The 11,972-nt window shown below is 51.4% G+C and overlaps 1 protein-coding gene across 1 annotated transcript; it reads left to right on the top strand.

Moving 5' to 3' along the window:
* Window positions 1–977: 977 nt before the first annotated feature.
* elapor2a (endosome-lysosome associated apoptosis and autophagy regulator family member 2a) lies at window positions 978–10,833 on the top strand. Its single transcript, XM_067234325.1, has 22 exons — window positions 978–1,243; window positions 2,997–3,117; window positions 4,302–4,491; window positions 4,642–4,789; window positions 5,006–5,095; window positions 5,233–5,338; window positions 5,504–5,656; window positions 6,049–6,137; window positions 6,290–6,470; window positions 6,588–6,716; window positions 6,874–6,964; window positions 7,188–7,290; window positions 7,401–7,538; window positions 7,614–7,877; window positions 8,077–8,250; window positions 8,331–8,511; window positions 8,651–8,747; window positions 8,881–8,982; window positions 9,696–9,822; window positions 9,933–10,111; window positions 10,276–10,447; window positions 10,563–10,833. Exons 1-22 carry the CDS (start codon window positions 1,148–1,150, stop codon window positions 10,629–10,631), a joined length of 3,000 nt encoding a protein of 999 aa, XP_067090426.1. The 5' UTR covers window positions 978–1,147; the 3' UTR covers window positions 10,632–10,833.
* The last annotated feature ends 1,139 nt before the right edge of the window (window positions 10,834–11,972 follow it).

Raw genomic sequence — 11,972 nt, 5'->3', positions numbered from 1 at the left:
AATACAATAGCATGACTCATTGATAAAGCCATTTGTCTGAACTGACAAACTGATAGACCCTGGTTGTTTGCGTTCTTGAAATATGATACACTATGCTCACAAGCTCAATTATGCCTGAAATAGTCTGATACATAAATATGCACGCACTCTTTCTTTCCGTTTCTCTTTTTCTTTCTCTGCCATTCAACCTTCACCCCCCATCCCCCAATCAAACCCCTTCTCACCCACAATGGTTGCTTCCTTGTGGAGGGTGCATTACACAAATTGACAAATTAAACCGCGGTGATAAAACATGCATGAATCTTTTGTCTGGGAATGTAAACAGTGTTACAAACACACACACACATACACACAAACAAACACACACACGTGTGCCAGTCGGATCAGTCTGACAAACCTCTTCACTTCTACCCTGCTCCAATCATCCTATACACTTGATGTCCTATTTAATAGCTTGTATTCATATAGGTCGGTCAAAACAATTGCATAGGCCCTTGTGCAGCCAGCAGAATCACTGATGTAAAATATCCTACTTTTCATTTGATCTTTTAAAAACCATACTTGAGTGATCTCTAGCGGCCATTATAAGACAATGCATGTTGATTTTGTCCAGCCTTATTGTATAGACATAATGTTTGATTAAATGTACAATAAGGCTATGATATCTATTCACGTCAAAACAAAATTACTATTTTACAGGAATCCTGTATAGTTTTCTTAAATGTGCTATTCGCAAAAATTGATTTCAATTGTAGGCCTAATATAATATTAAATTGCGTATTGTGATTCTACCTCAACTTGTCTTATGGTAAATATGCAGTATTGCTAAACAATTACATGTTGTCTTCTTGTTCAATCAAAATAAATACAAAACACTTTTTTTATGATAATGAAAATTTCGCCCCCGGCCAATAGATGTGATGACAAACGTCACTGGCGCGTCAATCCCCGGTATAGATGCGCGCACGAGCGACTCCCTGGTTCCTACAAGCAATCACAGCAGGTGAAGACGGGAACCAAATAAGCCTTAGAAGCCGAGTAGATTGGTTTTGTTTATTTAACAAATATGTGCCTTTACGAGTGAATAACCACTCAATGTTTCTATAGAATCCGCTTCGACGTCGTTTTTTCGTCCGCGGTGCCTAATATGCCATCCTTAGTATGGGTTATCGGTAGTTGCGCTCTCATCCTCGGCACGCTGCGATTGACTGTCGAGGCCATTGGACGACGTACATGCACAGAGGTGAGATAAGGTTGACCTGAGGTTTGTAATGTTAATATGACAGCTGAACAAGCAACGGTTTTATTAGGCTGCCTTCAAAGAATAAGCTTTGGCTTTGCCTTTACGGCTTCAACGAAACCTTTAACACAGACCACAGGAGCTGCGCGGATGGACTTGTTAATCCATCGACCATGGCAAAATACGATTAAGAATTGACGACATACTTCCGGACAGATTTCGGTTTGCATTTATGTTTGGTGAAACGTATGTGCATCATCCAACTCCATACAGACAGGTGATCGTTTCTTGATTGCTGTCAGCTAAAATAACTTTCCAAACATCCAGAAATGTCAGCATCATTGGCGTTAGGCTACTTACAAAATGTCAGCATATAGGCTACTTCCAGTAAAAAGTCTGATTCAAAATTATATTTGAATAGGCAGAGATTCATCATGATTCATAATTTCCTACTGAGATAGGATCTGTTTGTTTGACCGAAATGCTTCCTTATTGTTTACTAATATGTAGAAATAGATTTAGTTTATGTTGTTTAGTGGGGGTTACTGTTGGAATCGTCCACAGGGTGCTGTGTTCAGGGCTATATGTGCGTGTAAAACGGTTGTGCTTGATCCGTCTGGTTAATGTTTACTTTCGCACCTCTTGAAGCTGAGTTGTTATCAGTTTCCTGCCTGGTTCAGCCTTCCTCTCTCCCAGTCTCTCTCCTCCATTCCACTCCACTCAGCACCTCACAGCCCACAGCCATAACCCGGCAACAACTTATTATGTCACGCTCAGCCACAGGGCACTTCTACACAGTGTCTAGGGGTGACTCTGAGCCATTGTGTTTCTGTTATAGGTACAGTAGCGGTTTCAAATGCATAATCAGAAGACATGCTCCCAACAACCTATGACCATCCAGCCTGATATTACAGAGTATGGTCAATATATTCAGATTCATTCCATGGGTAGCCTACATCCTGTATATCACATGATACAGGAAATGAATTTAAAGCAGGAAACATTCAGTGTCATAAATAATGTATTTATGGGCAGATCATTGATCAAGGCTCTTAAGTGACTACATTGCAGTGACACATAAACATCTAGAAGAACCAATCAGAGTGACTGTTCGTATTTCTCCCAGACCATCAATCTGCTGCATCACACAAGGTGGTTTGGCTCGACCGTCTCTGATCTGCTGGCTAGCCCAGCTCTAGGGTCTGAACAGGAATGTTTCAGAAGATGTGGGATTAACAAGGCCACAGTCGTTCCTCTATGAGGGGATGGAGGGCAGGAGGGAGGGACACGACTCTGTGGGCAGGTCATGCTATTCTCCTACCTGGTAGGTTTGTTCATCGTCAGTCAGGACGGGGCCTGTCGCACCTGCCTCACTGACCCAGAAGTCTTTGTCCCACTTCTCATTGCCATGGCGATTCAATCGAGTGTACCCAGGGCAGGGAAGCGGGTGTGGAGAGTGATAGAAGGAGGAGGAGGATATGACTCAGTTCTTTTGGTGGAGACCTCTGTCTGCTGTTTCTCTTTATTGGTCTGTCTGACCCAAATCTCTCTCTCTCTCTTTTCCATTACATTTAAGTCATTTAACAGACGTTTACCCAAAGAGACTTACAATAACTTCGTTTGTCTGGAGTAGTTGCACCAGTTGTAGGCCACATCCCAGTCACTAGGAGCCCAGGTGTTCTTTGAAGGGATTAGACCTTTGTGAAAGACAGGTAGAGACTAACTGTGTGTGTGTGTGTGTGTGTGTGTGTTACAGGGGGACTACTACTACGAGTATACAGAGTGTGACGGTACAGGCTCGCGGTGGAGAGTGGCAATCCCACAAATCCCAGGATTCTGTGAAGACCTTCCTCCGCCGGTCCAAGGGACAGCATGCAGTAAGTTGTTTGGGTCTGAGGGTATGTGAATGAGTGTGTGTTGGTGGGCCTGTCAGTAGAGCTTTATTTCCCACACCCTCTTATCAGCAGTGTGGAATTTCCTACCACCGCAGCTTGATTGGCTCTCCTTGGCTCTCTTCCAGCCAACCACAGAGCACAACCCCTGGCTATGAACCTTAGACAAGAACACTGTTCCAGACACTTTTGCTGCATGTCTGGAGACTGGGTTGACCCTTCCCTGTCAAGACACCCTTTTCAAAACATCCCAAACTGCTCTTCACCAGAGATCCTTCTCCTTCAGGTTGACCAAAAATGCCCAATCTCAGCTCGAGCAGACGCCACGGACCTCAGTGATAATCTCAGATCCCTGATGAAAGATACGCTTCATATCGTAGACACCCCAAGAGCGATGTTCCCAACGAGCTTTGATGCCTGTAATTCTGCCACTTCTACTCCTCATTAAAATATGCTAAGTGGTAACATGAAAGGCTAACCCTTTGGTGGCTCGCTTCAGTCAGTCATGCTGTCAGACCAGTTCTTTGGATTTTCGGCTCTGCTTCCTTCTCCCTGACATGCGTGGGCAATGCAGTTGACACGCGGAAAGAAAGATGTCCGAGATGTAGAAGATAGTATTGTTCCACAAGACAGGTGTTGGTAGTCCATTGGTTGTGCTTTAACCCCAGCCCGCCACACACCCAGGAAAGCTGATGCATAAGCACACTTGTTATTGTTTCTGTGTCAGGTAAGAATGTGTGAGTGGATTTGGTCGGGTATGATAGATTTGAACTGTCGCGGGTTTTGTCAAGGCATTGGCAGACATGGGAAATGTAGCAAAAACTTAAGTATTGTTGTCATGCAGTAATGCATTTGAACACACGCATCTTCAATCAGATGCCCCAAAACCCTAACAGGATGTGAAAAATAAGAGCACCAACGAGCGGCATCCGGGTTGTGTGTTTGTGCAAGTAAAGTGTGGGTGTGTGTACTGTATGCTGTTAGACATCTGAACACTAATCGTGCCTTAACTTGAGCGGAGAGCCCATACGTCGTGGCTGTGATTAGCGTAGCCTACTACAATGTGGCCTGGATGGAATAGAATGGAAACCATCGCTGTCATTGTTTTAGGTGTTAATTGATGAGGCAGTGATATGATTGGCCTGTGTGTCTGTTCGCCCCCCCCCCAGCATTCTCGTGCGCGGCGGGGGAGTTCCTAGAGATGACGGCCCAGGAATGCACCCTATGCGCCGCAGGAAGCTACTCCCTCGGCAGCGGTGTCCGCTTTGACCAATGGGACGTCATACCGGCGGGCTTCAGCAGCCTGGCAACCCACCTCGACAACGGTCCCCACGGCGACGACAGTGTCACCTGCAACAGGTGAGTGTGGGGGAGCGTGTGAGCGTAGGGGAGCGTGTGCGCACGCGCGTTTACTGTTGACTGTTTTCCGTTTACGCGCATGTCTGTGTGCGTGAGACGGGACCAGAGAAAGCGTTGTGTTGTCAGCCTGTCCCCTCTTGTGTTCCCCAGTTCATCGTGGGTCCCCCAGGGCAGCTATCTGGAGTCCAACAGGGACGAGTGTACTGTCTCCCTCATCTACGCCGTCCACCTGAAGAAGCAGGGGCAGGTCTCCTTCCAGTACCAGTACCCAGACAGCAACCTCATGTTCCACTTCTTTGTGAGTCTCTGCATCCGCAAATGGTTGTGGAATATTCAGCCACAAAGAAGATGATCTTGAGTGGGAGTGATTTCTTGATTGATGGGTCTGAGGACTCACTGATTACGTGAACGAGACTGAGGGAGGGAGGGAGTTGTGTGCATGAGGAATGAGGTTATTGTCTCTGACAGTGATGAAGAGCTGAGCTGACTGACAGGCTGGTGTGCTGTTTCTCAGATCCAGAACGACCAGTGTCAGGAGATGGACGAGACAGCTGATAAAAAGAGGGTCAGGCTCACAAGCCACGGGGAATGGGCCACACACACCGTAAGAGCTGTCCGTCTGTCTGTGTGTGTTTGTGTGTGTGTGTGTGTGTTCCTTTAGCCTCATAAAAGACTTTAGCACCCTCTAGTGTCTGGAGAGGCAACTGCATGATAATCTGTGTGTGCGTGTGTGTGTCCCAGGTCAAATTAAAGTCCGGCACTAACATCCTATACTGGAGGACTGCAGGGATGCTAATGGGATCCAAAGTAGTAAAACCTGTCCTTCTGAAGCAAGTCCAAATAGAAGGTATGATATCTCTCTCACACACACACACACACACACACACACACACACACACACACACACACACACACACACACACACACACACACACACACACACACACACACACACACTCTTCTAGCTGAGGTGTTGACCTTTGACCACCCCGTCCATCTGTGTTTGTCTCAGGTGTGGCGTACACATCCGAGTGTTTCCCCTGTAAGCCCGGCACTTTCAGTCGGACCCCGGGCTCGTCCTCCTGTGAACCCTGCCCTCGAGACACCTTCTCTGGCCAAGGAGCCAGCTCCTGCACCCCCTGCCACAACTCCACTCAGTACGCCCGTAGGTCCCCCCCCCCCCACACACACGCACACACACACACACCTGGGTAATGTTGGCGGGCTGGAGCTGCATATTCAGTCGCAGTGCAGCACGGAGCCAGGACAGTATATCCTGTTCAGTGTACGTTGTGTCCCAGTTTCACACATCTGTCCCCTGAGAGAAGTCTCCTCTCCTATTTTCGAAAGTTGACTTCCTGCTCCCGACAGGGAATAAAATGACTGGTTGTGTGACTACTATATTATTGATGCCATTCCTGTGACATCGGAGGCTGGGGAGAAAAGCCTGCTTTGACAGCGGCTCTCACACGCGCGCAATGTTGTGCAATGACATATCAATAACACCGGTGCTTTTCTGTGCAGTATATGCTTAATAGCTGGATATCTGCCCCTTAGCTGAGGGCTCTGATGAATGCCGAGTCCGACCTCCCTGCTCCGTCAAGGATTACTTCCAGATCCACACCCCCTGTGACAGTGAGGGCAAGGTGAGACCCTCCTACAGCCCCCTCCCCCCGCCACCCCCGTCTTGTTTCCACGTCCGGATGGGTTCCATGTCCTGTCCTGTCCTCCTCGGTCCACCATCTTGGCTCTGCTGGGTCCTAACCCCTCCATTCCGGCTCTGTGTGCGTGTGTGCAGACCCAGGTCATCTATAAGTGGATCAAGCCTCAGATCTGTCTGGAGGGTGTGGACGGAGCCACGCCGCTGCCCCCTAGTGGTAAACGGGAGCCCTGCCCCCCCTGCAACCCTGGTTTCTATAACAACGACACAGCCACGTGTTCGCCCTGCCCCCCCGGGACCTACTCCGATGGGGTCAAAGGTGACGACAGCACCACAAGCGCTCTCCTTCCTCACGCCGTCCCAACACGTTTCGGTTGGGTGCTTGGCTTTAGACATTTGATCGATGTACTACAGATCTCTTCCTCCCTCTCCCCAGCTTGCAAGCCCTGTCCAGCTGGTACTGAGCCTGCTTTGGGATACCAGTACAAGTGGTGGAACGTCCTCCCAGCCAACATGAAGACCTCCTGCTTCAACGTGGGCAACACCAAGTGTGACAGCATGAATGGTGGGTGCAGCTCCTGCCCTCCAACGCTAGAGGGCGCCGTCTGCCGGAGAACAGTCAGTCTTTTCCCCCGGCGGACACGAGCAAGTTTCAGGGCGACCGTGAAGCCCAACTTGTTTTTGTGCTTTCTAGCGGTGTTTGTGTGTGTCCTCTGTCTCAGGGTGGGAGGTGGCGGGGGATCACATCCACAATGGGGCAGGGGGCTCCGATAACGATTATCTCATCCTCAACATCCACGTTCCAGGATTCAAGTGAGTGTCAACCCCCCCCTTTCTCTCTCGCTCTCGCTCTTGCTCTCTCTTGCTCTCTCTCTCTCTCTCTCTCGATATATATAGATATCTCTCTGTCCATCTCTCTACATGTATCTCTCTCCCTTTCTCTGTCTCACTCTGTCTCTGTCTCCCCCCTCTGTCCATCTCTCCCTCCTCTCGTCTGGGGGTTATCTAACCCGGGTCTTGTCTCTCTCTTCTCCAGACTCCCTACATCGATGGCGGAGGGTTCGGGGTCCGAGTTTGGACGCATCACCTTCGTGTTCGACATGGTGTGCCAGGCAGACTGCGAGCTCTACTTCATGATGGTGAGGGCTCCTTTCGAACACACTGCCTCGCATCACTTCCAACACGCCGACTAAGGCGTCTTGCGAGTGTTCCGTGCAAGCTGTCTGAAGGCGTCCTGTCTGTGGCCCAGGACGCCAACAGGAAGGCGACGACCGTGGTGGAATCGTGGGAGGGCAACAAAGAGAAGCAGTCGTACACGCACGTCATGACCAGGAACGCCTCCGTCTCGTACACCTGGGCCTTCCAGAGGACCAACCACCCCTATGAGGTGAGCACACACACACACACGCACACACACACAGAGGACAGTGATGCGACTCAGCCCCCCCCGTCCCTCCTCCAGGAGCGTCACCATGTCAACGACCAGGTGCGTATCTACTCCATCTTGGTGAGCAACGCGCTGGACGGAGTGGCGTCCGAGTGCCGGGCGTGTGCCCTCAGCGCCCTGCCCTCCAGCTCCCTGTGTGTGCCCTGCCCCCCGGGGCACTACATCGACACGCACACCAGCCAGTGTACCGAGTGCCCGCTCAACACACACCTCATCCCCCACTCTGCCCCCGGGATCGGGGCTTGTAAGCCCTGCGGACCAGCCAGCAAGAGCAACAAGGTGTGTGTGCTTTTGTTCTGTAGGAACTGTTAAGTTGATTTGTGTAATGCTAACCTGCGCGCACGTGTGCTATTTTGTAGGAATTGTTTGAACGTAATTGCTTTGTGTTAAACTGTGTGTGTGCTCTATTGTTCTGTAGGAATCATTTGAACTTGATTGCTTAGTGCTAAACTGTGTGTGTGCGTGTGTGTGCGTGCAGGAGCACCGCGTGTGCTACAGCGACTGTCTGTTCTCCCACTCGGACGGCAACGTGACTCGGAGTTTCGACTACAGCTCCCTGGCTCCCGTGGCAACCACCATGGTCGGACCCAGCTTCACCTCCAAAGGAACCAAGTTCTACCACCTGTTCAACATCAGCCTGTGTGGGGGAGAGGTACACACACACACATACATACACACCCGTGCATCCCCTTGCCTCCATGCTCTGTTCAACCCCTTGCCTCCTCCCCTCAGGGCGGGAGGGCTGTGTGTACCGACAACGTGACGGACATATCCGGACCTGAGTACCAGATAGGCGAACAAGCCAATGCCGTGAAGACTTTCATCTGCCAATCAACGATCATCCCCGCCAGTGGGAGGGGCTTGAACACAGCTCTCTCCTCCCAGTCCATCAGTCTAGCAGACACTTTCCTAGGTTGGTAAATGGAGGCGCACACAGACAGACAGACAGACAGACAGACACACACACACACACACACACACACACACACGCACAGACACAGACACAGACAGACAGATGGACCCATGCCAGTGTGTGTGTGTTGTTCCTGTAGGGGCTACAGTGGAGAGTACCCTGGGGAGAGTGAGAGCGCGTCCAGAGTTGTTCCCTCAGACCTCCAGCAACGTCCCCGACGTCAACTTCTTCTACCGGTGGGTGCCTGCTGCATGGGCGCCACACTGCAGATGCTTCCTCCCCCAGGTCCGGATTCCCCTCAACACTGACGTGTTTGTGTCCTTTTGTCTTCCCCCTCTCCCGCCCATGTGGTGCGTTTCTCCCGGCCAGTTCCCTGGAGGCCACCTCGTCATGTGATGCGGGCCGTAGCGTGGTGTTGACGCTTCGCTGCAGCCCCACGAAGAGCACGCAAGGAGAGCTCGTGGTGCCTAGGTACCTTCTGTCTGTCTTGTCTGTTCTCGCCCCCCCCCCCCCCTCCCTTCCCTGGCCTGACGGTCACTATCAAGCAGTTTGACCATGTATCCATGTATCCCCCCCCCACCCATTCCCCCAGCCCCCCTTTTCGCCGCCTCCTGCTCAGAGGAGCCCCCAGACAGTGTAGGAGAGCAACACTGACTCCATCCCAACCCAAGTTAGAGACAGGAGACGAGCTGCAGACTTTAATCAGCATGAACTCTTGAGCCCCCCCCCCCCCCCGTGGTGGTTTGATGGGTGTGGGGGAGGGGCTAAAACACACAGGAGGGAGTCTGTCAGACGGCATTAGGGTCGGCTGTCGGCTAAGAATCACCCCCCCCCCCTTCCCCCCCCACGGCAGATCACATTAGCGCTAACGATGATGAGCGCGTCCCAGCTTCCCTCCTCTCCCTCGCTACAAGTGTCTGTGTTCAGACGGAAGGAGGAGACGAGGGAGGGTGAGGGGTCGCTGAAGATCCGTCTTGATCACACATGTCTGGGAGGGGACGTCCGTTCTACCCCCGGCGACGTAGCTACGTCCTCACACGGCAGGGAGCTGGCGGAAGGAAAAAGGGGGGGGGGGGCGTTTTATGACATCTGTTGACGTGTTGTCACGTGGAGTCGTGGACGGTGTCTGTATTTGTAGCAGCCGCGTCCAGGTGGAGTGACCGGGCGTCGTGTTTGTGTTGCAGTCACTGTCCGGCGGGGACGTGCGACGGATGCACGTTTCACTTCCTGTGGGAGAGCTCCGGGGCGTGTCCTCGCTGCACCGAGGCAGACTACCACCAGATAGATGGCGCCTGCAAGGGAGGACAACAGGTGTGTGTGTGTGTGTGTGTGTGAGGAGCTCAATCACTGAACTATTCCTTTAAGCTACACTTAATATAATAATGATGACCTAACACGGTTCTGTGTGTGTGACTCTCCAGGACCTGCTGTATATGTGGACCGAACCGAAGCTGTGTGTGGGGGGCGTGTCCCTGCCTGACAAGAAGAGTTGGCCGTGTGAGAGCATGGACTTCTGGATCCGTCTGGGGGCGGGGCTGGGAGCCTTCTCTGCCGCGCTGCTCATCTCTGTCACGTGCTTCTTCTGGAAGAAAAACAAGAGGTGTTCTCATCCGCGCAGTCAAGCAGTGATTCAGCACTATCCTTCCTTCCTTCCTTCACTCCTTCTGTCCTTCCTTCTGTCCTTCCTTCACTCCTTCCTTCTCTCCTTCTTTCCTGGATCAGCTCGTCCCTCCGTTCATTCGGCTGATTGTCTCCCTGTGACAGGTTGGAGTACAAGTACTCCCGCCTGGTGATGTCAGCCAATAAGGAGTGCGAGCTGCCCTGTGCCGACAGCTGTGCCGTGATGGAGGGTGAGGAGAACGAGGGGGAGATGGAGGACGAGGTGGTCTACTCCAAACCCACCCTGATGGGCAAACTCAAAGCGATGGCGTCCAAGGTGAGGGGTTCAGAAGGGTGCTGGGCTCTGTCCGGTGACCGAGTTACAGTTTTGAAGTCTTTCGCTCACGGGTTGGGTGTGTTTTGATGTGTGCGCACGTGTGTCCCCCCCTCAGAGAAACGGAGATCCATACGAGAACGTCCAGCTGAGCTCGTCGAAGTCACAAGGCTTGGTGTGGGGGTAGAGAGGGGGAGGGGACAGTCAGCGAGCGAGGGAAGCACAAGTGAATGACATCTGAACCACGGTGGAGACTCTTTCGACATATCGCCCCGGACTGAGCGGACGGAAATGGAACACGCGCACACACACACGCGCTCAGGATGTGTCTCTGAGTGTGTACCGCAGCATCTCCCTGACGCTGTGGACGTGTGTGTGTGTGTGTGTGTGTGTGTGGGGGGGGGGGGGGGTTGTGTGCTGGCGTTGTGCCGTTTGGCTGGTGACTGTGTGCTGGTCTCATCTGAGACATGGTGTGTAGACGCTCAGGTGCACCACCTGCTTGGGATCGTTAGAGCTCTATTCCATACCAGTTATCAGCCATACTTAGATTCACTCAGGTGTTTTGCCCTTTTATATGCTTATGTATCCCTATATCTTTGACACACACACACACACACACACACACACACACACACACACACACACACACACACCCCTCGAATGTGGACGTCACTCCTATTATGTGTCTTTATCGGAACTTTGGGTTGTTGAAGCGGATGGTGATGGGAAGTGTGCTCCTGTATCTGTTACTTGAATCGGGAACGGAGATGCTGAATAGCACAGTCTGAGGGACTGTGGCTCTGACTAGAACTGTCGGAGACAAAGAAATAAATGATTGGTTTTCTGTATGCTCGCGTCCGTCTTATTCTTCTCCGCTGCTCGGGTTCCGCAGGCCTGTTACACTGGAATCCGTGCTGAAAGATCTACCCAGGTGCGTGTCACTGGATTCACCTCTAGAGGGCAACGGTGCACACGTTTCCATACTGCTCCAACTCCACCCATCTCCTACCTGTTCCTCCTTTTCTCTTTCGCTCCTATCTCCCCTTTGCCCATCCATTTTCTTTTCATCTTTCTCTCCTTGACAATATACTTTCTCGCACACACAAACACATCCGTCTGTGCTACTCTAGCAGGGGAAAGGCTCCCAATAGTTTAATGGGGGAACCATCCTCGCTTGGAGAGCTCATAGACTGTGGCATCCTTTACCGGCCAACACTGAACAGTTGTACTGTCATACTGCCCCCTCACTCATCATCTTAGCAGATTTCTCTGTCTCTTCCCCCTGCTAACCTCTATCTCTCTTTCCCATTGCCCATTACCTGAACCACTGTTCTGAGTAAAGAGGACATATGGGTTATGGGACATTAGGGAGCGCAGACACACAGATTCAGCAGACAACAGCGGCTGTTCACTTGTTATTGTTTATTAAGATGTCAACGTGTCCTCGTTATTGCACGCATCATGAGCACGGCACTATTGCTTTGTGATTGGCCGCCTCCCAGAGTTCAACGCGACCCTTTGATTGAAC

This window comes from Osmerus mordax, chromosome 4, assembly GCF_038355195.1.
Source record: "Osmerus mordax isolate fOsmMor3 chromosome 4, fOsmMor3.pri, whole genome shotgun sequence".
Classification (NCBI taxonomy): Eukaryota; Metazoa; Chordata; class Actinopteri; order Osmeriformes; family Osmeridae; genus Osmerus; species Osmerus mordax.
The sequence above is the reverse complement of the archived record's forward strand: the minus strand, read 5'-3'. Positions and strand labels throughout refer to the sequence as shown.